General features: G+C 51.4%; 1 protein-coding gene across 3 annotated transcripts in view; it reads right to left on the minus strand.

The window, feature by feature from the left end:
• The window catches only part of DDC (dopa decarboxylase), a 79557-nt gene that overhangs the window by 5545 nt on the left and 47853 nt on the right, over positions 1–26159 (minus strand). For all 3 annotated transcript variants that reach the window (XM_047695312.1, XM_047695311.1, XM_047695309.1), the window contains 5 exons: positions 22527–22621; positions 18099–18166; positions 7962–8038; positions 3858–3877; positions 965–1063 (listed from right to left, as the gene is read on the minus strand). In XM_047695312.1, the coding sequence (XP_047551268.1) occupies positions 965–1063; positions 3858–3877; positions 7962–8038; positions 18099–18166; positions 22527–22621 (359 nt within the window). The remainder of the gene's footprint in view (positions 1–964; positions 1064–3857; positions 3878–7961; positions 8039–18098; positions 18167–22526; positions 22622–26159) is intronic.

Consider the following 26159-nt stretch of genomic DNA (forward strand, 5'->3'; position numbering starts at 1 on the left):
ACAGGCTTTGACCATCCCCTCCCTCTCTGTAAGCCGGATGGGAGTCTGCTCAGAGGCAGGCATGGAGTGTTTTTACAGGAAGCAGTCTAATCACACCCAGTGGCCCCTGAGCTTAAAGCTGGAATCATCTGGAGAAAGAAACTGCTTCTCTTCCTTCCCCACAGAAGCGGAATCCTCATCATATTTGAGAACATGTTCCATAATCTCACATACACTTTTCCCACAGATACCACAGGTTCCCTGCCCCCATGAAGCCCAAGGACCTCTGTCCATCAGGACAGCACCATGGCTGAGGAGGGAGGCCAGCACGGCAGGAATCAGCTGGAAATCAGTAGCCGTCTGCAGCCAGCTAAATGGGTGGTCTTTGGCAGGGGGGGAGGGTGTCCCCAGCTCATACTCTGGCTTCAGTTTCCTCGATTGCTAAAGAAATAAAAGGCAGGATGATGGGGCTCGAAGTTGACCAGCGATTCTCACTTTGTAGTGCTCATCACAGTCATGTGGTTCATTTATTTATTCAGACAGAGGTTGCTGGGACCCCTCCTCCCCCCCGGAAGGTCCAAGGCCATGCGTGCGCTGCTACTCCGGGGTGCACAGAGCGCCCCTTGGGTTAGAGGCCATCCATCCCCAGCAGCTCCAAGACTCCTGTGCTAGCTGTCCTGGGAACCAGATGTCCTGAGTTCTCGCCGCTGCCCTGCCACAGTTGCCTGGCCCTGTGGGGGGCCAGATGTTGCTACAGGACCAGCCGTGGGGAGCGTTCCCTTTGCAGTCCCCTGGACCTGACAGCCAAAATCTTCATGAAAGCATCCAGAAGGTCCATAATCATGCACTGACTGTCTTCTAAAGATCCTAACCTCAGTAGCCCAAACTAACCATCAGATATTTGCTTCTTCAGACATCTCCCTTTGTTTCTGCACTCCCCAAAGCATCCCAATATGACCCAGATACATAAAGAAAGCACCGTCACCTTGCGGATATGGGCCTGTAGTCCCTTGACTCCATACATCCTAAAAACAAACCACATCTTCAAAGAGCGAAACCTCCGGCCCAGAGGCAACTGCCAGTGCTGAAAGAGAACAGAAAACATTGCATCAGGGAGCAAAGTGCCGAGAGCTTTCCTCGGGTCCGGGGGGTACCTGCTTCTCTCGAGGCAGCTCACTCCCTGGAGGTCCCCTGGCCGGCTGCCATGTGCCACTGTGGATGGGAAAGCTGACGGTGGGGTGAGCAGAGTCTGCAGCTAGAGTCTTTGCAAGGCAACAAGACGGATGAGGATGGAAGACTCTGCTACTGGGGAGACGCTGTGTTCACGGAGCATGTTTGTGGAGTGCGTGCTGGATGGAGCTCACCACCCAGCAGGGGCACGAGAGGGGGTTCCTCGCTGGCCACTCCCATCTGCAGGAAGGAGGAAGGTAGGAAGCCAAAACCCACACCTCCTGCCCAGCGTGCTCCCTGTGATGTTCTGGCACCCCTTCCCAGAGCAACAGATTCTCTGCCTGCCCGCCAACTGCCACAGAATGACCTGTAAGATGGTCACTAGAAAGTGCAACCCCAGTGTGCTGGTCTTCAAACAAGGTCTCCTTAGTTTGTCCTCAGTTCACAGCTGGTCAGCTCTCCTCCAGCTGTGGGGCTCTCCAATGGTTGTAAATGTACTAAGGCCAGCAAGAAGGGACCCAGAGGGGAGGGAGGGCCGTGGGGCCATCTGGGACCATAGAGCAGGGACACTTCATTGTGACTCTCCAAATTGTCACGTTCTGGCATTTACAAGGAAGATGCCAAAGGCAGCTCAGGCTCCCTCTCTGTTCCCCGGACCTTCCCTTGCGGGGTGGAGCTTCCAGAAGGGCCTGGGGGATGCGGGGCTACAGGGGGGAGGGAGGCACAGACCGGACCTTCCCTTAGCACACGCGTATCTGTGAAATGGGTATAACGATGCTCACTTCGTCCAAGACCAGGTACGTTGAAGGCAAATGGCGCTACCTTTCCATCTTCGGCCTGCCGTTCGTGAGCAGACAGGATGTAAAACCCCTCGGCAAGGTGTTCCCGGCTCCCTCCTCTTGGTGCTGAGACTGTCCTCATGTCCCCATCCTTTGACTGTCCACAGTCCTGCCAAGGGGCTGCTTACCCCTTTCATCCCACGCTTCCTGAACTAGCCTGGTAGACGGCCCAGAATCCCAGGGTCTCCTCCACAGCCTGGAGGCTGTGACCCCCCTCAGGCTGGGGCTTCCAATGTCTTTGAACAAAATGATGATGTCCTATGATATTCTCTCTCTTCGCCTGCTGAGCCCAGCACTCCCTCGTCAAGGAAGCTCTTGGGCTCCAGGGCATTGGCCCAGAATTCACTCTAAAGGAAAAAATCATAAAAGAGCTCCAGAGGTGGTTAAGCGGGTAGGAGAAGAGTAAATGAAACAAGATGGGATTGGGAGGGAGACAAACCATAAGTGACTCTTAATCTCACAAAACAAACTGAGGGTTGATGGGGGGAGGGGGGTTGGGAGGGGGGTGGGATTATGGACACTGGGGAGGGTATGTGCTATGGTGAGTGCTGTGAAGTGTGTAAACCTGGTGATTCACAGACCTGTAACCCTGGGGATAAAAATATATTATATGTTTATAAAAAATAAAATTAATTTAAAAAAAAAGAGCTCCAGAGGTGTTTATAAGCACGTTGAAAAGGAAAGATGTCCCTACCTTCCAGCTAAGATAGTAGTAAGACTGGTCAGGGGCCCCTGTAGGGCTGCGGCACAGGGAGAGGGTCAGGTGGGAGGTAGGTGACACTTGTGCCTGTGATGAGGGGATGAAAGGAACAACACTCATAGCGTGAGATTGGTGCCCCAGGCCCTTTGCATGGCCAGGGCCCAGACATAGGCTCCCACACTCCGGCTCTGTGTGTTCTTTCCTGGCGGGAATGCCCTGCATTTCTCCCATGTGACCTCTCCTACTTCGTGGAGATGCTATTCTAAGGACTAACTTAAGTGCATCAGTTTTTAGAAAACTCTAGGCTCCAGAATAATCCCCCCATCCTTCTAATCTGATCCTCTGTAAATTTCATCTGTTTATTCATCACGCATGAAACATCTGCAGAGAATGCCCCTGTGCCTTCCCCTGCCTCCTCCTGGGGGTTGCCGTAGCACAGGACGCACATTTATCCAGGAGGACCTCCCAAGCCCGGTGGACGTCAGTGAGGATCAGCAGGTGGACCCACTGAAAACTGTCCACACGTGACATACAATTCATGAGATGGCGACACATGACGTCTGGGACTTCGTCATCACAGGGCATTAGAAATGGCATAAAGAGAAGCTGGACTACCAAGGTCTAGCTGAGGACTTGGAACATTTTCCCTCGGGTCAGAAAGAGCCACTAGAAAGGAAGCAACACAATGGAGATCTGTCCCAGAACAGCAGCTCCCAGTGGTGTGCAGAACGGTCGTCCTGGTGTGTGTGACCATCTGTGCCCTGTCTCCCCCGCTAGCCTTGGGGTCTGGGAGGGAGGAAGGGGGCCTCGCTCATCTGTGAGAAGCTCAGTGCAGTACACAGCTCCTGGCTGAGAAAGGAGGCTGGCCGTCAGGATGGTGCCTGTCCTCATGGGGAGTCTGAGTGCAGAGTTTCCTGCCTCTTCCTGGAGGGGCAGGCAAGATCGTTTCCTCCTAACCCAAGACCTGGAGCCGGTGGGCTGAGCAGAGCTGTCCACCGCCTGGCTCGCTTTGCTAGTTAGGACCCAGGGAGAGGGTGTCTTCTGGCATGACTCTGATCCTGAGCACAACTGGGGACAGCAGGAGTGACAGCCATTGACAGCACCCAACACTGCATTCACATTTTCCATTACCTGAGACCTGGACTCAGCAAGAGATATCTTCCACTTACCCTGTAGTCGGTGATAAGCCCTAGAAAAGAGAAACAAAAAAGCAAAAAAAGCCATTAGACACTCTGGTTGATTACATGCCTCATTCTTTTCATTTTCAAGGTAAATTTCTTGTGTCTCATCCGTCATCTCTTGCACCGGAAGTGAGACCACGGAGGGCCGGGCTGGGTGTGCTCTGTGGCACTTCCCATGGCGACAGATCCAAAGGGCTTTCCAGAGGGCAGGGTGCCCAGAACAAATTGGAAATGCTGGAGTACGAGCGGATTCCCATTCCTTTGCTCTCTCTGCTTCTGTCAGCACAAAACCCAAGCTTTCTTCTCTTGCCTAGTAGTAACGTGGCTCTCAGATCTGTAGAGTGCTGGTTCGTGCACGGGGAGGTGGGTTTGTGGTCTACAGAATGATTAGATCATAAGACACGAATCAGACCTGTGATGGGTGTTCATGTCTGTATGCTCGGACCTTAGTCCGGAGTCTGGCACAGAGCAGATGCTGGTGAGTCACCGTTGGATTCATGCCTTCATCCTGGATTCAAACGGCTTCAGATGTCTGGCTTGTCGTCAGTCTCCCCTTGTGCGTAAAGCTGCAGAGCCAAGGACCTCGTCAGGGACAGGACTCCAGCAAAGAGTCTCGGATGGGAGTTGCTGCTCGGTGGTCTTAGGTCGGCAATCAGCTGGGAATTATGAACCTGAGCGGCAGTCCTGTGTTTTGCACATCTGATCCCCCAGTGCAGGTCCAGACGAGGCATGCTGGGGCTCATCGGTGTCCCCCTTTCCCCAAGGAAGAGCCACGGTGGCTGGCCATCACAGGGCCGCCCCATGGGCAGCCGGGACAGCCGTCCTCCGAATGCCGTCACCCCGCCCTCGCACACGACTCCTCCCCGCTCCGCAGAGCGGTGTGACTTACACTTCCAAGGGATCTAAAGTTGTCAAACAAACATCGACAGCAGGGGCACCAGAAATGACCCGACAGGGGTGCTCAGATGCACAGACGCCAAACACCTATGTGGCATGTACGAGCGCTCGGCAACAGTCTGTTAGAAACGCAGATGGCCTCATGGGTGAAGACGTCCTGGGTAAAGGCAAACGCGTGACCCTCCTGTTTAGTTCACGTCCCATCGCCATCACGTGCCATCGCCCCAGCCACGAGCCATGAGGGGCCGTTTACATCGAATCAAAACGAAATAAACTCAAACGCAGAGTTCTTCGGTCAGGCTAGCCCCGTGTTGAGGGCTGACGAGCCACGTGCGGCTAGTGGCCGCCACACAGACGGAGCAGGATAGAGGACATTTCCTTCCTCATGGAGGACTCCACCGACGCGGGACTAGAGCGGGAAGTGGGTTTCCGATGCAGAAGCTTCTGTGGCTAAACACCATGGTGAGTGAGAGAAGGAGCCTGCTTCTCGGTGGCCCTGTGTCCTTAAGGACCAGCTGAAGACCGGGTCCGGCTAGGAGCTGCCCTGACGCAGGTGTGCTGTGAGCACGAGGAATGCGAGTCCCTGTGCCGACAGCGTCCTACGACCGCAGCTGTCCTCACGGAGCGGACTTCTTAATAAGCATCACGTGCCTAGTCAGTCTTTGCAACGACATAGGAGGGATGGGGGGTGAGCAGCTCCTACCTGTGCCAATGGCATGCGGTAAACTCAGCAGAAACCACGCGTCCCATGGGACTGGCAGAAGACGCCACTGCGGGACGTCAGGGCTCTGGGGACTTCTGGGCTCACCCTTCATGCTTCTTGTTTCCAAAGGTACAGTTTTTGTAATGAAAGAGTTTATCTGGAAAAGTCTATGCAACAGGTGTGGCCACTTTTCCCTGTCACCAGCGTTGTGACAGAATTTTCTATCATATAAAAAAAACACAAATCCCGCTTATTTGGGTCCCGGTTCCATGACACGCGCCTGGCCGCCCCAGCTGACAAGTGTCCGAGGAGATGAATGTATAAAGAGCAAGGCAGATGCAGGGACGTATTGGGACGGCGACCGCTCCCACCGCTGCTGCCAACCACCATCCCCAGGGTCCAGGGGAGCTCCAGCCGCAGGACGACTGGGTCTGAGGCTCCAGGGACACGGTGGGACAACGGACATGAAGTCAGTGAGCGAGAGGGCCGCGTGACGAGACTCATGTGCCATGAAGGGACGGGAGGGCTCGGCTCCAGTGGAGAGATCTGGGAAGACCTCACGGAGCGGGAGCCTTTTGTCTAGGGTCCCGTGATGAGCAGGGGGCGTCCTAATGACCTCCAGGCGGGGCAGCGGGCTGCGGCGGCCTAGCGAGCTGAGTGCCACAACCTGAGAGGCCACGGGTCAGGGTTGAGGAGTCTTCTTTATTACAGAGGAAGGATCTTTTTAAAAATCCCCGTAGAATATTCTAAACACGGTTCCTTTCAAGGAATGGGAGGCTTAGCGGCACTAGGGCTGAATCCGTGTGGATAAAAATGCCCGTACATCTGCTGGCCATAAAACCGTAAAGTTGATCTTGGTGACCTACTGGTGAAACGCAAAATGGGCCACCATCGTTGTTGACTTTGAGAGCTTTGCGGGTTTTGGTTTTTTTGTTTTGTTTTTTTTTTTTTAGGGGAAAAACACAAGTAACTAATATTTTTCATCTCTAACAGCCACAGCAAATACTCCAGTAAGAAACAGGCTTCCTATAGAAGCAACATAAAATGCATGTCCGTATGTCTTGAGCAATAAGCCGTCCTCAGATGCCCTTTGCTTAGCCTCATTCCAAGAATCACTTCATTGTGCAAGGGCAGCATCTTGCATTTTAACTGTCGTGATCGAAAACATTTTTATTATCTGAACATGAGACACTTTTTTTTGGGGGGGGGAAGCCTGGCAATCACTTCAGAATTTCAGTGTTTCGTGCCAGTTCCATTTCTACAAACTAGACTTGGATTTTTTAGGGCAGTTTTAGGTCCTGAGCAAATCTGAGTGGAGTGTGGGGCCTGCGAACATCAGCGGGGATGCGTGTCTGCACTCCACCTGAGAACAATTCTTAAACAGTGCTAAGTATGTTCTTAAAACTGTAAAAATATAGAGCAAATTAAGGAAATTCACATGTAATTACAACTGTAAGTACTATTCACATTTGGAAATTTTTCATTGCATGCTTTTCAAAAGGAAAAAAAAAAAAAACAGCAAACTTTTCTATTGCTGTCTGGGATCATTCTCCTAAATATCTGATTCTTATTTCTTTGGTAAGAACCTCAGGAGCACCTGGTGGCTCCGTGGGTTATGTGTCTGCCTTTGGCTCAGGTCATGATCCCAGGGTCCTGGGATCAAGTCCCAGCTCTGGCTCCCTGCTCAGTGGGGAGCCTGCTTCTCCCTCTGCCTCTGCCCCTCCTCCATGCTCGTGCTTTCTCTCTCTCTCAAATAAATAAATAAAACCTTTAAAAAGAAAAAAAAAATCTCAGAGGAATCTATATTTCCGCTCCCTCACCACCCCCTCGTGGCTAGGTCTGTACTAACTGACGATGTGACATTTGGCTGTGACCTAGGACAGCAGCCATACAAAAGAAGCTATTTTGTGTTTTCTAGGAATTGCTCTGTCTGTTCCGGGGAATGTTCTGCTCCTCACCATGACGCAAGCACCTGGCCATGTCCCTTCTCGGCCCCAGTCTTCGGGAAGCACAGAGCCAGGATGCAGGTCTGGAGATGGCTTGGGTCCCACCAGGGATGATGGGCACAGAGGGCAGGTCTAAAGACCCAAAGGATGAGAGACACATGGACGCGCTGACCCTGCCTGGGCATCATCAGGGTTTCACTTCACTCCCCGAGCCCCCAGCGCACCCTGTGTTCCCCTGGTGGTGTTGGTGTGAGTGGACACATGCTCAGAGAGACGGTAGGGCAGTCATGCTCTCAAAGGTCCTACACAGGAGGGGTCCACACCTGCACTGAAAGTGATGCCGTGCCCACCCCCAGCCCCGTGGGCCCCTCCCCGGCTCCTGTACTGAGGTGGCCAGAGGTCCCTTCAGTAACCCCAACCCCAGGAAGCAGCGGCTCCCAGAGGCTGGTCCCCATAGACCGAGCCTTCCTCTCTGGCTTCCAGGAGAAATGCAGCTCTGTTGAAAACAAACCCAGAAAGTCGCAGAAAACCAGGCCCCAGGCCTACCTGAGTCCTGATGGCTGTGCTTCAGGTAGAGGGGGTCCAGCTTAAAGGCCCCTATCAGGTCTGTCCTCTTCTTCACCCTGGTTTGAGAGAACAAAGGACGGTGCTTAATGAGGAAGACCCTTGAATGGGCCCCCGTGGCCCTTCCCTCCCGGTCCCTCTTCCAGTGGGCTCAGTGCAGACACACCCGCTTTAAGACCCTTCCCCGGGCCCAGCCCGTCAGCATGTCCCTCACCTGTGTGCCCACCATCCCCAGCTCCACTGCAATAAAACATTAATCTCCAGGACTTCAAGCACTTGAGGGGGCCATCTAATAAAAAACAAATACTTGCTTTTCATCCCTGGTTCCTGGCACCCAGCCGCTAAAACCCTTGGAAACTCTGAGGGGTTAGAATGGCTCTCAGAGGCCAATGAGGGGATCGGTGACTGGGGCCCCCTGGGGAGCTGCAGGACGGGACTGGGTACCGGGAAAACCAAATCGATTTGAGGGTGAGACGCTGAGCCCTACCCCCAACCTCTGGGGAATCATGGGGAGAGGGAAGGACTGAGATTGAGTTAGTGACCAATGGCCGACGATTCAATCAATCATACCTATGCGGCAAGGGACGGCGTTGCTGAAATCATCAATGTGTGGGGACAGAGCCTTTCCCTGGGGGAGGACAGGAAAGTTCTGTGTCCTCCACCCACACCCATATCTTGGGCTACCCATCTCTTCCGTCTGGCTGCTCACTTCTTTTCTTTATAATAAATCAGTAAATGGGGAGCCTGGGTGGCTCAGTCGGTTAAGTGTCTGACTCTTGGTTTCGGCTCAGGTCATGATCTCAAGGTCGTGAGAGATAGCTGGTCATCGGGCTCCCTGCTTGGTGACGGTCTGCTTGTCCCTCTCCCTCTGTTCCTCCTGCTCATGCTCTCTTTCTCTTAAATAAATAAATAAATAAATAATTTTTTCTAAAAAAATAAATAAACCAGTAGACCTAAGAGAGGTGCCTTCCTGAGTCCTATGAGCTATTCTAGCAGATTATCAAGTCTGAAGGAGCAGGGGATTCCTGGGAGGCCCCAGCTTTACAAGAAGTTGGATAGAAATACGGGCACCCTCGGACCCATGACTTGCGAGACGGAGCCCATCTACCCGTGGGGTCTGTGATAACTCCAGATACTGAGCGTCGGAATGGAATCCTGGTATGGGACACCCAATTGGTGTCTGTAGAGCCAGTGAACGGATGTCAGGAGAGGAAAGCCAGGAGGGGAGCATGCATCCCTGCTCTCGGTACAGACCTAGCACCTGGCCACTGACCGGCCTCAAAAGTGTGTGGGGGATGCACAGAAGCTAAAGGTGAGAAGGTCGTCCCACACGAGACACCCTCAGACTCCGGACACAGTGATGGTCCCAGAGAGCTCGGGTTGGATCTCGTATTTGGGCTGGGACGGGAGGTCTGAGCTCTATGATAATGGCCTCTCTGCCTCGTCTGGCAGGCGCAGACACCATCTCGCAGCAGTGTGATGGCAAACAGACTGTCCGAAGGGCAAACTGGAGAAGACATGTCAGTCTGGTGGTCACTTAAGCTTGAAAGCAAATACGACATGATGAGTGTCTGCGAGATAGAACCGGGGGACGAAAGACTGAGGCAAGATGTGGCTCGCCAGTGAGGAGGGGGGGAAAAGGCCAGATTTACGTAGGAAAGTCATTCAAGTGCTATTTCTACAAAGGGTCAAAAGACAGACTCTGTCAGTAAACAATAATGAGCTGTCCAGGGCATGAGTGACTTTGACCCTGGACAAGAAATTGGATCTCACCTGACCTCAGACACGTGTACGCAGGAATTCGGGGCACCCCCCCAGCAGCCTATGAGGATGTCCCATAAGAGCTTTCTCGGGTCTCCCTGAACTGGCGAATGCTCTGCACTTAGCCTTAGAGAGGGACAGAACGACGCACAGGGTAGAACTCTGTCCTCCACACATGAAGATCTCATTGCCCTTTCCACCCAGGCCCACGACGACCTTGGAGCGCTGCCTTCGTAATGCAAACGTGTTTGGGGTTTAAGCCCCACAAGAGGGCGGACATCATGATATGTCCACCTCACAGTTCAATGGGTGTCTCCATCCCCTCCCGGGCCTGGAGGAGGCCATGCGGCGCACGTGGGTCTACCCCTGCCAAGTTCTACCATACATAATCTTCCATACAAAGTCCCACGTAATCTGTGGTATCATTTTGCTTTTCTTCCTTCCTTCCTTTCTCTTTCTGTCTTTCTTTCCTTTTCTTTTCTTTTTTTGAGATTTATTTCTTTATTTTAGAGACACAGAGAGAGTGCCCGTGTGAGTGGGGAGAGGGGCAGAGGAAGACACAAGATTCTCAACCAGACTCCATGCTGGGCGCAGAGCCCCACAGGGGACTTGATCTGATGTCCCCTGAGGTGGTGACCTGAGCTGAAATCAAGCCTCGGCCGCCTCACCCAGGGAGCCACTCAGGCGTCCCCTGCACGTCTCTAAACATAACACAAACAGAAGCTGTTTCAAGATGAACGGCGTCATTGTCTGTGTATTTTCCCCAACCTACTTTTTGTCTCCAAACTGTCCTCCTGCGCTTCTGACCCGGGCTTCCGCGTAGATCTAGTTCACATGGCCACCTCTCTGGACTGCTCCACCAGCAGACCACAGGCTGTCCACTCTCCTCTTTCTCCTCTTGCTTGTCCCTCGTCGCGAGCTAGACCGCACTGCCCACCCGCCGGTGCCCTGGAGGACGGCACCTGGGACTCATGTCTGGTCACGGAACGGGGACGGCGAGACCGTGTCTGAGGCAGCGTGGCCTCAAGCTCCTCTGGTTCCGCGTCCGGGACACCAGCCAGTGCGGAGGGACATCATCGGACCCGACTGACAATGTCCCCGGTGGGATTTTAATGCGCATTTCTGACTTCTAAGGATGTGGAGTCACCTTGCATTTGTGACGCTCCCCTGCTGTTTCCTTCGGGTGAAAAACCATTTTTGTTCCTTTTCCTACCAGGTCATTTGCCGCTAACAGCCTGCATTAGATCGGAGAAGCTGCAGAAGGAGCAGGGATGACAATCCCAATCCCCGCGGGCTGATTCTGGGCAGTCCCCTCTGGTTTGTGCTCCGCTGTGTCCGGCTTGAGCTGCGCTGGCTGCTCCTGGACACGATGCTGGAGGTTGGATGGGGCACAGCCCCGCCACGCTGTTCTTGGACTTTTTCCCTTGGCTCTTCTGGGCCCCTGTAAATATTAGGCTCAGCTTCACTGAGTGCCAGGAGCACACCCAGACAGATACTTACTCGGGTGTTACCGGGCTCTGACGCTCCACCTCCCTCTCCAGAGCACAGCACACCCCTCATTCATCGAGGACGTCGGATGGGCTTCCAAATCCTTATGTATTTCCCCCTTAAGAATCTGCACAACTTATGGTCTTTTGGTATCTTCCTTTGTCCTAACCTTATGTCATATCCTGCTATTATAAAGGGTATTTCTTTATTTACAATTTACAGTACTGCAAAATTGTGCAAATATTACAAATTGTACAAAATTACAATACTGTAAAGACACAGTATTTACCATACTACATACAATTTAAAAAAATTACCCATGCTGACATGCCTGGGTGGCTCAGTCAGTTACGTATCCCTCTTGGTTTTGGCTCAGGTCATGATCTGGCATTGGGTTTCACCCCCAGCACGGAGTCCGCTAGGGGATTCTCTCTCTCTTTCCTTCTGCCCCTCCCCCTCCATTATACATGCTGTTTATTGTATATGTAAAGCCTTAATGATGTATGTCTAGAAATTTCGTTGTGTTTTTCTAATACTTTGATTGATTTTTTTTTTTTTTTTTTTTTTTTTTTTTTTTACTGCAGGCAGTCATCATCTGAGAATAATGGGAGTTTGGTGGCTTCTGTTGTAATCCTTATACTTTTACTTCCTTATGTCTCTTTCTACGCAGGCTGGGAGAGCAGGAATTGAACTGAACATAAATTAGAGCAGCCTTATAAGAATAAGGCTTGATCTTAAAGGGCATCCTTCAATGTGTCACCATTAAGAATGGGCTTACTATAGATTTTTTGGTAGATATCTTTCATCAGAATAAGAAAGTTCGCTTCCGTTTCTATTTTACCAAAATTTTTGTTTGCTGAAATTGAGTTGAATTGAGAACTTCACCTGAAGCTCTTTCTGCACCTGCTATGATGATGACTCTCTTCCCCTTGACTTTTTACACAGCATATGACATTTAAAAACCTTCTAATATTTTTAAGCCACCCCACATCCCTGGAATAAATACATTTGGGTCACAATATACAGTCTTTTTTCCCTTAAACATCATGGAATTTTATATGTTAATATTTGATGTCAAGATTCTCATATTTAAATCTGTGAGCAAAACAAACTTTGCTCTTCTTTCTTGCTTTTCTTTTCTTTCTCCGTAGCATTTTTTTCCCAGCTTCTCATCCAGTTTTGGAATCCAAGGAACCTGAACTTCATAGCATGAGAGCAGGCGTGCGTGATCCTTGCTGCTTTCTGTGAAGTCCGCTCATGATTAAACTGACATGCTTGACAGCTTGGTAGCATTTGCTGCTTGGAGAATTTGGAAGCTCTTGTTGAGTGAGAATTTAACTTTTGATGGATAATAATTTTGTTAATAACTATATTAAATATAGCTATGTTAAGAAGAGCTGTATATAATCATCTTTAATAGCTGTAAGATTTCGGGCACTGGGTGGCTCAGTGAGTTAAGCAGCCACCATTGGCTCAGGTCATGATCCCAGGGTCCTGGGATCGAACCCCGATCCCTGCTCAATGGGAGTCTGCTTCTCCCTCTACCCCTCCCCACTGCTTGTGTTCCCTCTCTCGCTGTGTCTCTTTCTGTCAAATAAATGGATAAAATCTTAAAAAAAAAAAAAAAAAGCTGTACGGTTTTTTGGTTTATTTATCCATTCTGTTTCTTCTGGAGTCAGTTTTGTTCACATGTGTTTGTGGTTGTTGCATGTGGACACTGTCGGGCATGACGTTGACAGGGTCTTAGAAGGAAGGCTGTTTAAACAGACGTGTGCAGGCATGCACACACATGTGCTCACGGGCAAACACGGAAACGGCCTGTGGAGGCAGCAGAGTCCTCTCACTCGGAATGGGACTCATGGTGAGGACAGTGTCTCCCTGACTCCAGACACATTCCTGAGAGATGGTCCTGGGGCTGAGGGGAGGGGACTCCTGCCTTGTACGGAAATCTGCATTGTCTTTCCCTACCCTACAATACTGTGTGAGTGTGTGAGGCTCACAGAATGAGGGCTCCTGTTATGTCCTGGTGCCGGCAAAGGAGAAAAGCCTTCAGGATGGGAAAGGGCCCTGGGACTGAAGTGCAAAGAAACCAAAAAGATCCACAGAAAACTGTGCATTAATGCTTATAAAACAAGTTCTAGGGATGCCCGGGTGGTTCAGTTGGTTAGGCGGCTGCTTTCGGCTCGGGTCATGATCCCAGGGTCCTACGATCGAGTCCCGCATCGGGCTCCTTGCTCAGTGGGGAGCCTGCTTCTCCCTCTGTTTCTGCCTTCGACTCTACCTTCCTTTGTTCTCTCTCTCTCTCTCTGACAAATAAATAGATAAAATCATAAAACAAAAACAAAAACAAAAAACAAGTTCTAGCATCCAATCTTGCCATAACAGAGTGATCAACCATCTTCCCAAGAAACTAAACTTCGGAAGAAACCCAGTGTAACAGAAGAGTGCAAAATCTATAAAACTACTTGTGATAAAACTCAAATTTTATTTGAAAAAAGACACTAAGCCTCTATCTAAAAGGAGAGGAACACATGCCCTTGGCATAGGTGGACTCTGAGGCATTCTTTGGAGAAAATCTGATGTTAAGCAGATACTGAGGTCTGGGCAGAATGGCTCATATTTACAAGATTCAAATGAACAATAAAAAACTTATGAACAGAATAATGAAATCATTATGAAATGGATTTACTATGCTTCTAATGATTGCAAGTTTTCGAGACTTCCAATTATCTTGTCCATTTCAATATTTAGAGAAAATAACCAATATGTTTACTTTAAATTATAGACTAACCATTGGTAAAATTGCATTACACAAAAGAGAGACTCTTCTGATTTTAAAGAATACAAACAGCCAGTGAGAGCACTAAAACACATGCACACACACACACACATTTATATCATACTTGTTGTATTGTTGTACTAGCAAAAGTTTAGATATATCTATAAAAAATTTGGAATTTAGGATTGTTTGTTCTCAGCTCTTAGGGATCTAATGGGATGCCTATCCTTTCTGAAACCTGGTTCTTAGAAATGCCTTATTACCTGTTTACTATTGTGTTGACACCACATTTTGCTACAATAAGCTCTTAGAATAGCAAAACCTTCGTATTGGAGTCTGTAGATATTTGGGACAGTACAAAGGAGCCTTTGACTGCTTGGTCAGTCACCTCACATGGCCCTTTGTCAAATGCCATGTCACCAAAAAGACTTTCTGTGACCTTTCTCTCTGTAAAAACCAGGTGATGAATGAATGGGACCACGGAGGCATCTCCCTCACATGTTTCCCCCTACCTTCCAGTTCCCAGGTCCCCCAAGCTTCTTACCTGAACCTCTGCTCTCTCTCTTCCCAAACCCTTCCCCTGCTGGACCTCAATCTACAATGGCCTGTACTTGATTTTGTGTAGTTTCTTGTTTTACTTTGGCTCCATGTCATTTACTGGAAACTCTGTCCCAAGGCTGAGACCCCTAGGGCACAGGGACAACACCGCTCTGGTCTCAGCTCCAGGGTGCTCTACACCAAATGCTTTCCAATGAAGTCAGGACCTTTCCTCCTCCTCGTTGCTCTTGGTTTGGATGGGGCTGACCCCCAACTCGGACACTGTTCGGCCAGCATCTCCACTGTGCAGCCCCCACGGTGGGGACGGCTGTGGGAAGGGCCATCTGCAAGCAAGGCAATGCTAATTATCATCCCTGCGAAAGGAGAGAGCAACTTCTGTATAGGAAACAAAACCTCAACAAAACACAACAACAAAAAAACCCAAAAAAACAAAAAACACACAATAAACAACAACAAGCACACACACACACACACACACACACACACACACACACACACACACACACAGGAGGGGTGCTTGGGTATAGTGAGATCAGAATAAAACCTAAGTTTGATAAGAATCAGAGAAGCTGACCAGGACGTACGTGGCATAATTAAGGTCATATGTAGGGTTTAAAATTTTTTTTTAATTTATTTATTTGAGAGAGAGAGAGAGAGAGATCACAAGTAAGCAGGGAGGCAGGCGAGAGAGAGGGGGAAGCAGGCTCCCTGCTGAGCAGAGAGCCGATGCGGGACTCGATCCCATGACCCTGAGATCATGACCCGGGCCGAAGGCAGAGGCTTAAGCCACTGAGCCACCCAGGCACCCCAAGGTCATATGTAGGGTTTAAAATAATTGGTTGAAATCCCTGAATGTCAGCCTTACGGTTTTATCTTGTAATTTCTCACGAGCACCACTAGGCACTGAGCCGTGTCCTCCTCCCCAAAATTCAGAGGCTGGAGCCCTAACTCCCCAAATGTGGCCGCATGTGAACACGGGGTCTTTAAAGAGGCAAAATGAGTCAAAATGAGTCAAAATGAGGTCACATGCCCGGGTCCTAATCCAACGTGACTGGTGTGTCACCAGTGTCCTTACAAGAGGACCCAGAAGGGACTGTCGACTGCTCTCGGCACACCACACAGAGGCATCCACAGAAACCAGCACTGGCTGCCCCTTGGTCTCTGGAGTCCAGCCTCTAGAGTCGTGAGGAAATAAGTCTCTGTCTGTGTCACAGAGTTCCTAGCGGGGTGGCTGACACAGCAGGCAGCAGCCGTCTTTATGCTGAAATGCAAATCCTTCAACATCAGATCCTGTCCCGTGTTTATGAAATCGCGGGATGAACCCTGGGGTCTGGGGGAAGGACGGATTTCCCCACATGCGTGAAATCACCTTGAAATCCTCCACAACTATTCAGTCCAGGACCCCAGCCACTCAGGACCCAGAAAGCACATCCTCTCTCACAATTCGAACTGTGAGGCAAGGCTTCAGGCTCTCAGATGCGCAGGGGGGAGGCAGACAGCTTCTCAAGCACTGACTCCCATCTTCTCCATGGACCCCCTACTGACTGCCCTTCTCTGGGGCAAAATTGCAAATACCAGGGTTCGCCCTGACATTTAACGTATAATTTTATTCGGTAGACAATAAGCCTCCCCTCTGCCCTTCTCCTGGTGACATGGCCTCACCCCTGTGCTCCCTGCATCTCTCCCACAGGTCACCTCACAGCAGCTCTGGTCACATCACACCCTGTGACAGGCTCAGACCCTTCTCCCCAACGCCATGGATGCAACCATCCTCTCTCGTCCTTAACTGATACACTAGCTTTTTGGACCCAAGGACGGGAGGCCACGTTTTTGTATTGATTCTTATCATAGCTCAATGTCTGATCACAGATTGTGTCCCCAAATGCTTGACCCTGAGATCAAGACCTATGCTGAGATCAAGAGTCAAGACGCTTAACCGACTGAGCCCTCCAGTCCTCCCTTAAACATCTACACCTGAAATGATTATTTTGTCCAGGTAAGGAGTAAAATGTCTGGGTGAACCACAAGCCTCTCTGGCCAGCACCGCCCAGCAGCCCTCCTGGTCCCCATCGCTTCACCCCCGACAACCCTCCAGGCTGTTTGTGTGACTTTCTTGGTCTGACACCTTGCTGGCCACTAAGGACACTGTGGGCTCCCCGGTCCGCTCACGCTGAGGCCACTACCCTTCCCCAAAACAGAGGCAGCACGGCCCCTTCTGGCTCTGTGCCAGCTCCGTGCCCAGGACCCACAATCTGACCAAATACACCAGCAGATCAGAATTACATTTCAAGGGGCGCCTGGGTGGCTCGGTGGGTTAAGCCTCTGCCTTCGGCTCAGGTCATGATCTCAGGGTCCTGGGATCGAGTCCCGCATCAGGTTCTCTGCTGGGCAGGGAGCCTGCTTCCTCCTCCTTCTCTTTCTCTCTCTCTGCCTGCCTCTCTGCCTACTTGTGATCTCTGTCAAATAAATAAAAAATCTTAAAAAAAAAAAAAAGAATTACATTTCAGTCCCAATTAAAGCTCGAAAAAAGGGGCTTCTGACACACTGCACACACTATTCTTCAACTGTCCCGCATTAAATAAAATAGACAAATGCAGCCCCGAGAATACAAAGGAACAAGGACGTGCACAGACTGTAGCTTGTAGAGATCCTTACTCGTGGTCAAAGGCTGACCAAAAAAAAAAAAAAAAAAGAATGGATTTGAACTTTTTTTTTTTTTTTAGTAAAGCACTGAAAATGTGATTTTATCTTTGGACGAAATAGTCAAAAAAAAAGCCCGGATCACTCGGTAAATGGGAAGAACAGACCTTGGTGGGGTTTTCTTCACTCCTCCAAGGTGAAAACCATTCACTCAATTACACGTGAATGATTTTGCACAAAATTCATGCAAAGCACCCCCCTCCCCGATCTAAAGGTTGATGAACCTCCTTCCTCCCGTAATGAACATAGCCGAACCAGCTTCCACTCTCCCCACACCACTCCCAGTGACCTCTGTTTCTTTGAACATCATCTACGCAATGGAAATGTCATCCACTGAAGTTTCTGAATTCTTTTTCTTGCTCTAAATACAACCAACACGGTTACAGCTCTGTTATTAACAATTTTCAGGAACTTCATGGGAAACAGGAATACTCTTAATTTCCCTGGGCAAATGCTTTTAAGCCCCGAGGCTTAGAGTCGTTCAGCATCTAAGAATGGAAACACAGAAGCCACCGACTTAGAAATATGCCCTGCGATTTCCTTGCGTTCTTTTCGTTAACGCTAGCGAGAGCCAGCTACCGAGCTTCCTCAAGGGACCTTTGTTCCGTGGCTGCCGTGTTGCAATCCCGTGCTCTGGTCAACAGCTTTCCACCAGGGCAAGATTTAGCAAGGATCGTGGCCATGGATGAGAAGGGAGGCAAGCGGGGCACAAGGGAGGTGCGCCTTCCTCCAGTGATGTCATCCCCCACTCCCGGGCTCCCTCCCCAGAAAGCCACTTTTGTCAAGCGCAGTGGACACAAGGTCATGGGCATCTAGCCAACGGGGAGACTCACCACATCGCCGAGCAGTCGAAATTCACCAACAGCCATTTGTGAGGATTGAAGTTAAACGAGTCTGCAAACTGCCAAGGCATAGTAACGACAAGAAGACGTTTCGGTTACGAATGTCTAGTTATAAAACAAGACTCTACACCCAGTGATTAACCATTTTGTTTCATGCGTGTAAGGCCATGAGAGGGGAAGTCACTGAGGCCGTGGGGCTTGGGGACGCAAGGGCAGCTGGGAAGGTCCGGGCTCTGGAACTGGCTTGGGCGGCCACCTGGCCTCTGCACCGCTCTGTACCCATTTTCAAGGGGGAAGAACACATCAGAGCTCATGAACGCATGGAGCTGGTAACAGAACTGATTCTGGGCTGAAGCACAGAGCAAGGAGGGTTTGATGGCAGCTCAACAGCTTACTCCGTGTGGACCAGAATGGGAATGGCTGCTTTATGGGGAAATCGTGGTATCATCACAGCCACGAACCCCTCAGCCCAGGTCCTGACATGGAATACACGCTCTGGTTCGAAGGCTGTGCCGGGACCGTTGCTGATGTGTGGTTATTAAGATTTGTAGGTGGTAAGCCAGTCGGGTGGTGGTCCCAGGGACCACAGTGACGGCCACTGACTCCCAGCAACTCGTGGTGAAGGGGGACCATCTGCCAGCGAGCCGTCGTCAGGATGCAATGTGAAAACGAGCATAGGGTAGCGGTGACCAGGCTCGCTGCTTTGGGGGAGGAGTGGGACCTGCTGAGTCAGGCTGGAGGAGGCTACAGAGGGTCACCCCACAGATGTTGAGCATGAAGGCCATCTGGCCCACTGGCCGTCCTTGGGATGCAATGCCAGGCACCCAGGAGACGTCCAGAAAGTTCATCTGAAGAGTAAACTGAAGAATTCCATTCTTTTTACGATGAAAAGAGCATAGGCTGTGGACTTAGAGTCCCAGATTCTGTTCCTTAGCGTTCCCACTGTCTGGCCGAGGGTCCTCGGTGGGATGAGTCTATGAGAATTTATAAATGAGGGACTGGAATGTGCTAATCTCGAAACTTCCCATTACCACTCCCTTTTATTTCTGTGTTAATCCTGACTTGGTATAGGGCTATCACATTTGAAGCAAGAGGATGTATTTTGAGGACCTTGGATAATTCAAAACAGGCAGAACCCCAATGCCCAATCCAAGGGCAACCCCAAGAGAAAACGAGGAGGGCTGCTGTTCCCTCCATGAGGAGACACCCGCTCCCAGCAGCAATAGCGACACAGCTCATGGGTCTGGGGGTGCTCTGAAGCCACATGAGTCCCTACTCATTTTTAATTGGGAAAATTCCCAGTTCTACCTTGCCTCGTGAAATGAGATGTCATCCATATTTCAGGTCATACACTTTCAAATTTGCATAGTCTAGAGTCATATAACATGTATCTACCTTTCAAACTACTAGACTCTTTGGAATAATCCTAATTTAAATCCATAGATACCATGCAGGAAATTGTACTGATCTGGCCTACTAAATACTTTCTGCCTGCCCCTCCCTCAAAACTCACGAACTAGCAAATTTCTCAGAATACATGTTTCATCCTAAGCAAAGGGAGGGTGAAAATGTCATACCTAAAACTGGGATCTCCCCAATTTTTATTTAATTGGTTGGTTCTTTTACTAATGCTAATGCAGTCATCAATAAATCTTCCCACATACCTAAATATTTCCTTCTTTATTTTTAAAGATTATATCCAAGTTCATTGCACGCCTATCAGTAATGGAAGACAATTCCTGGAAGACAATGTGTAGCAACGGCCAACAACGGGCGTTGACTCATTGATTTTCGGGGCTGCCCTATTTCCAAGCAGAAAATCGGATTTCAACAACAGAGACCATCTGAGGAGGGCACTGGGCATTTTCATGGGGCTATCCCAAATCGTGCTATCTTGCATTCTTCAAAATGCATGCCCAGCTTTATCCTTGGGATGCTGAGCTGGGGCCGGGGCCAGCTGGAGGCCCACGGGTACAGCCCGGGATGGGAGCCCCTGCCACCAGGGAGACATCTGCTCGGCTGACCGCGACCTCGCGCGTCAACCCGCTCTGGGGGAGCAGATTCATTTCCTTCCACGTTTCCATAAAAGCGACTTTGAGAAAGAGACGGGAAATGACAATGCGTTTCATTTGTCGATAAACGGAGACAAAATGTGAAAGAGCTTTGTTTGCCGAGAATTTTATTAGCTCCCTGGGGGTGGGGGGGCTGGTCTGTTTAATCCTCCTTCATTACCCAACCACTGTGTGCTCGTCCTGCTGGCACAGAGAGGAGTTCTTATCTCCGGGCTGGGGACACGGCAGGAAATTACGGCCGCCTTATCTCCCCAGCTGAGCAGCCAGGCCCTCGCCCCGCAAGTAACAATGCGGGAGACACGGAAATGACTCAGCGCCGGGCATGAAAATCCCGTCTGCTGCTGATACCATCGTGCTCCAGGGCCCGGCGCTGCGGGGGGCAAGACGGTTCGTCACCCCAGCCCTCGTGAAAGCTGATCCCAGGTCCTGGGATCACAGGGAGGAGGAGAGCAGTGGTGGGGAAAGATTGCGCAATCCTTAACCTGATGCTTGGACAGACCAGATGCTGGGGGCAGGCTCACAGATCCCCGCCGAAGGCTTTGCCCTCCGTCCCCAAGGCGCTGAGACAGACCTTCCCAGTCAGGAGCATCACTTCTGTAATAGGACTTATTCATATGGTATAGAGATTAACTTTTCATAACACCCACAAACCCAGCTCCTGGCAATGAGCGGCACGGAGCAGGGTGTCAGCGTGCTCAGCAGAACTTCTCACACGCCACCACAGCCCCCTGCCTCCTGCTGACCGGCGCCTTTGGAAGCCGCACTTACCAGCCTCTCCCCAGCCCTGAGCTGAGGTCTGGGGCATGTTCGGGGATCCATAAGTAATCAGCGAGTGAGGGAGGATTCATACATCCAGGGACACGATGGAGACACGGACCGAATGCTATTTCATTCATCAGCAACTGGGGAGGGGGGGTAACTCTTTCCCGAGATGGGAATATTTGTGTTCTATACTCGACACTCACTTTTCTGGTGTTGCGACATGATGAGGATCCAAACTAGCAATTAGAAAATTAATTGGCGGCATAACAGGAGAGCGGAGAGAGGTTCCCCGGGACAGGCCTGGCAGCCGTGGTGAAAGATAATAAAAGGATCCAACTCACGCAGGGGGACTCACCGTGGGCCTGACGTTGTTTTTAAGCACTTTAAGCATGATTAACTCTGGGTACTTACAGCAACCCCTCCAAGGAAAGATCATTACTAAATCCACTTTCCAAAGTGTACAGACGCCACTAACCTACCCAGAGGGACACGGCTAGTTCCCGGGTAGAGCTGGCATCCAAACAGTTGCTTAATGCCAAGGATTGCGCCCTTAGTCCCTGCATGGTGTGTGGCCCGGGGTCTCATGAAACCCTTGCCTAAGAGCATAAAGCCAGAACCGAGGCTCCTCTCACTGTCTCCTTCCCTTGGTCTCCCTGCAGTCTGTCTCTCTGGACCTTTTGTTGTGTCTGCAGTGGAGTTCCTGGCTGGAGGAACATCCTGCTTGAGCCTGAACTGGCACGTCAGGGCACCCCCATAATGTCATCTCTCTGCATTAAGTCTGCACCCCATCACCCTGGCAGCCCCGTGGAGAAGCAGAGTATTGGGTTAATAGTTTTGATGACTATTTCTCAAAAGCAGCAGGCGTTTCCGTGGGCATCACAGGCCACGGTTTCCAAATTCCGAAAGCGGTGTAGGGTGTTTAAATGCATCTGTGGCTGCTCATTCAGTATCTGTTAAACTAATAAACCACGCTCAGGGGCCTGGTCAGACCACGCTGTCATCCTGAGCGAGATCGAAGAAAATTGCAGGTTGCTTTTATCCCTGACCTCTTGAGCTGAAGGGCATTAAGATTTTATTTTCTTCCTAAATATTTCCCCCACGGTTGCAGAAGCTAAAATGTATCCTACCGTGAGAAGCCTGCCCAGAATTTGTGCAGAGGGAGAAAGAGTGCCAGGTATAATTTCCAGAAGGTGAATCGTATGACTGGGCAGATTCTCAACCCCCCTTATAAGGAAATCTGATTTCTGATAATCACAGAATGTGATTGGAAGTAAGTTGCTAAAACAAATGGTGTGTCACAGCCTTGTAAGGAGAAGTCACTGATGACATGACACTTTCAAAGAGGGACCCTAGTAAAGAGAGGGGTGCCTGGGTGACTCAGGGGGTTACGCGGCTGAATCTTGGTTTTTGGCTCGGATCATGATCCCAGGGCAGTGAGATCCAGCCCCATCAGACTGCACGTTCAGCACAGAGTCTGCTTGTGGATTCTCTCTCCCTCTGCCTCTGCCCTTCCCCACTAAAATAAATAAATGCATCTTAAAAAAATTTTTTAAATGATCTTATTAAAGATAAAGAGCACACCCACCTCTACTCCATTCAGAAGATGCCGGAACTCAGGGCAGATGAAGGAGCTGCCCGCGTACGCAGCATCAATGTGTAGCCACATGTTCTCCTCGTTACCTGAAAGCCAGAGGCGGCTGGTGAGCTTCCCAGGGGATGCCCTGAGGACCACCCCAGCCCAGCCAGGGTTCTCACTGTATACAGTCTATCAATGCATTTGCTGGCCTGGTTCTGGGCCCTAACAGGCTCCCCGGGGTCTAATACAAGGAAGCTGAGGGCAGAGGTCCTGAGCTGGCCCCAGACAGCACTAGCAGAGAGCAGGTGCTCAGGGATGGCGAGGAAGATGAGGAAACTGGGATCAGCTTCCCTGCTTGACGTGAAGGTCGATGCTCACGCTGGAAGGGGCCAGTGTGGGCGATCCCTCGGGGCCCCTCACACAAACTCATTCCAGTTACACCCCTTTCTCGGCCTTCTCCCATCTCACCCACAGGGAATTTCCTCCCAATCTTCCTGGCTAACCCATCCTACAAGCCCCTTGGGGAATGGCGGGGTGCACAGCCCCAGCGACCTCTATCTGCACCCCCCCACTGTGTCCATCTCTACACGAAGCATATTTTTTGGTTCTCTGCTACCTGCAATCATCCCAGGCTCCTTCGTGAACATGAGTTGTGTTTTCCAGCCTTGCCAGAATCGCCTAGCTGGAAGGGACCACGTCTTCCTCGCAGGCGAAAGTGTCTGATTAAATGAGCTTCGTTGACTGAGACTCTCTGGGTTCTACTCCTGCCTCCAGCCACCCCGCAGCTGTACGGCCTTGTGCCCCTTCAAGCTCATTCTCCCTCGCAGGCAAACGGACACAAACATAGCACCTGGGACCTCGGGGAGAGACCAGATGACACCCGTAGCCTCTTATCGTGACGCCAGGCCCGAGGCCGGTGACACATACACGCGAGTACCGTGTTGGGTCCCTCCTGTGTGCTGGGCACTTAAAGCCCGTCACGAAATCCATAACCATGGAAGGTTGGGGGTGTTCTGATGGGGAGCAGTTGTCCTGTCCTGCCCGAACTGGGCCAGGGCAGCGCCTGGAGGGTTCACTCAGCCCCAGGCATGTGCATGTGTGACGGCAAAACGGATGCAAGGTTCACCTTTCCGTGGGTGACGCTCGCTAACCCTGCACCATGCCGTGAGGAGTGGAGAGTCGTTCTGAGCCCTGCTCATAACAGCTCTAAGAGGCGTTTCAAAGCTTTGATTCTCTTTGAGCTTCTGACGGGAGGGATCAAAGCCCTCGGTTGGATCCAGACCAGATGCCTTCCCCCGGCACATTCGATACGGCCTCGGAGGGTCCCGATGTGGTTGGCTTGTGAGCACCCCAAAGCGTGTTTCGGGCGGAGGGGTTGAGGGTGTGTGTGGGCATCTCAGGGTGGATGCGGCCAGAGCATGGAGCCTCCTGACGACGTGGGATTTCTGCTTCGAGACAGCAGCTCACCCACGCTGGCCACAGTCCATGTTCCTCCTGCTGGAGGGCTCTCCTGCTGGGCGCCGAGGGTTCTGTGCATCACAGAAGCCTCCGGGGCTCTCCAAGGACAGGCATCAGCCGCAGATCCAGGCTGTGCTCTCCATGGGGCCGTGTGGCCACCCTCGGACCACCAGTCAGGGCACTTCCTTTTCTGTTTTCTGTTCAAGGCACACGCGTGGAGTTTGAGACTCCATTGTCTCTGTCCGGTTTAGAACTGTCGAGGGCAGGGGTGAGGCAACGCAGGACCCCGGGGCCTGCACAGGCAGATGGGTCAGGAAGGACACGGGCCATGAAGGCAGGAGGAAGGGAAACAGGTTCCAGAAGCAGCCGACGGGGCTCTTTCCCTCCCTCAGCCATCATCCTTGTGAGAGGAATGTTTGCTAACAGCAAAAACCACAACCCACCCCGGAATGTGTGGGAAACCCGGAGAGGGGCAACGGGAAGGAAAGACAGGGATGGGGGTGCTAAGGAGGGAAGGGAATGAGGTGCACCAGGGGAAGGTGAGCTGTGGGTTCATAACTTTACTCCAGAAGAGCTCTGACCTTTGCCCTTGGCTCCAGGGAGGTGACCTCTAGCCCCTGGAGTGCTCTGCCTCATAGGAGTCCTTTCCTGCCTGGATCTTTGGCCCCCAGAAGGTGCATCAGCAGGATATATGATGGTAGCTTTGGGCCATATTCGCTTGGACTTCTGCAGGAGCTAGGGATGGAAGGTATTAGCTGCACCTCCCCTGAGGAGCTGGAGACTACAGGTCAGCCAGGTGAGGGTCATGTGACAGTTCCAGTCGAACTCTGGGCTACAGGCTCGGTGAGGTTCTGTGGCAGGGGACAGGGGCTCCCACTCTCTGTGTGTTGTCACCATAATTGGGAGGGGACCTAGCTGTGCACAACCTCAAGGGAGAAGACAAGAGTTTGGTCCCTTCCCACATTCTGCCCCATGCCTCTGCTCCCCGCAGTACAGCACACCTAGGTGACTTCAGGGAGTTCTGTGAGTCTTCCTGGCAGATTACTGAACCTGAGGGTGGTTTTGGAAGGTGTTGGAAGGGAGGGCAGTCTTTGAGGGACTGGGGTCCCTCTATTCTTCCTGTGTCGTGAGGGGCAGCCCCCCACCATCCCAGTGCCGCTGGGTGGGGCTTTCACTACCCTGTGCACCCTGCTACCCTTCCACACTCCCCGGGACCCCGTCCTCCACTCCCCACTGTCGCACCTCCCTCCTGTCGCCTTCAACTACCTGCTTTCTGCATTTCATCCTCTCCCCAAGAAAACCGGCTGGAAGCCTCCACTGATTCATCCAAGCGGACCAAGTGAGACCAAGTCTCTCTCTGGCGAGTCATTTTAAAAAGATCCAAGAAAAAAGTGTCTTTCCTGAAGCAGCAGTCTGGAGAAAATGGTCTTCTGGCATATACCGTCTTTGTCAAATCACAGTGGATGAAAAACTGACCGTATCGTTTTAACAGTTTATTCCAACCATAGCAGAGAACGGAGTCCTCTCGGAATCCCAGAGCAGCCCTGTGTGAATGCTGCGTATTTGGTGACCATCACGGAGCTCACTATTCCCACGGCTCCGGGATCTGGGGAGCAGAGGGAGCTCCAGGACGCTGGACAGCCTGGGCTGGCTGACCCACTCCCTGGGGCTCTGTGAATACCGACTGCCTCCCCTGGGCCATCAGCTGGCTGGACAGCCAGGGCTCTGCCCTGCCGATGAGATCTGGCCCTGTAAATCTGAGAGCCCTGGACGTGACATCAGCCAGTCACCGTCAAGGACTTCCAGTTCCCAGCCTAACATCTGAGTCAAAGGGGCGCCCAGTGGCTTGGCTGGGCACAGCAGTGTTTGTAGTGGGCAAACCGCCGGCCTGAACCTCCCCATGTGTCCCTCATCCCAGCCTCGGGCTCTGTATCACTGCCCTCAGCCAGCTCCTCTCACATGCTGCAGGGAAACCGGTGCGAACAGGCACATCCATGCCCACAGCTCCTGGGCACAGCCGGTCCCTGGCATGCCTGCCTCCACCCTGGGTCTCCATGATTTTTGTGCCTGAACTCACCTCTAAAGAGCCCTGTGAGGGAAGGACTGACGTTCAACTATTGTGCCTTAAGGTGGGGACGCGAAGCTTGGAACGGGAGGGCCCACAGCTTGAAGGGGCCAGCTTGG

The sequence above is a fragment of the Lutra lutra genome, chromosome 11, assembly GCF_902655055.1.
Source record: "Lutra lutra chromosome 11, mLutLut1.2, whole genome shotgun sequence".
Classification (NCBI taxonomy): Eukaryota; Metazoa; Chordata; class Mammalia; order Carnivora; family Mustelidae; genus Lutra; species Lutra lutra.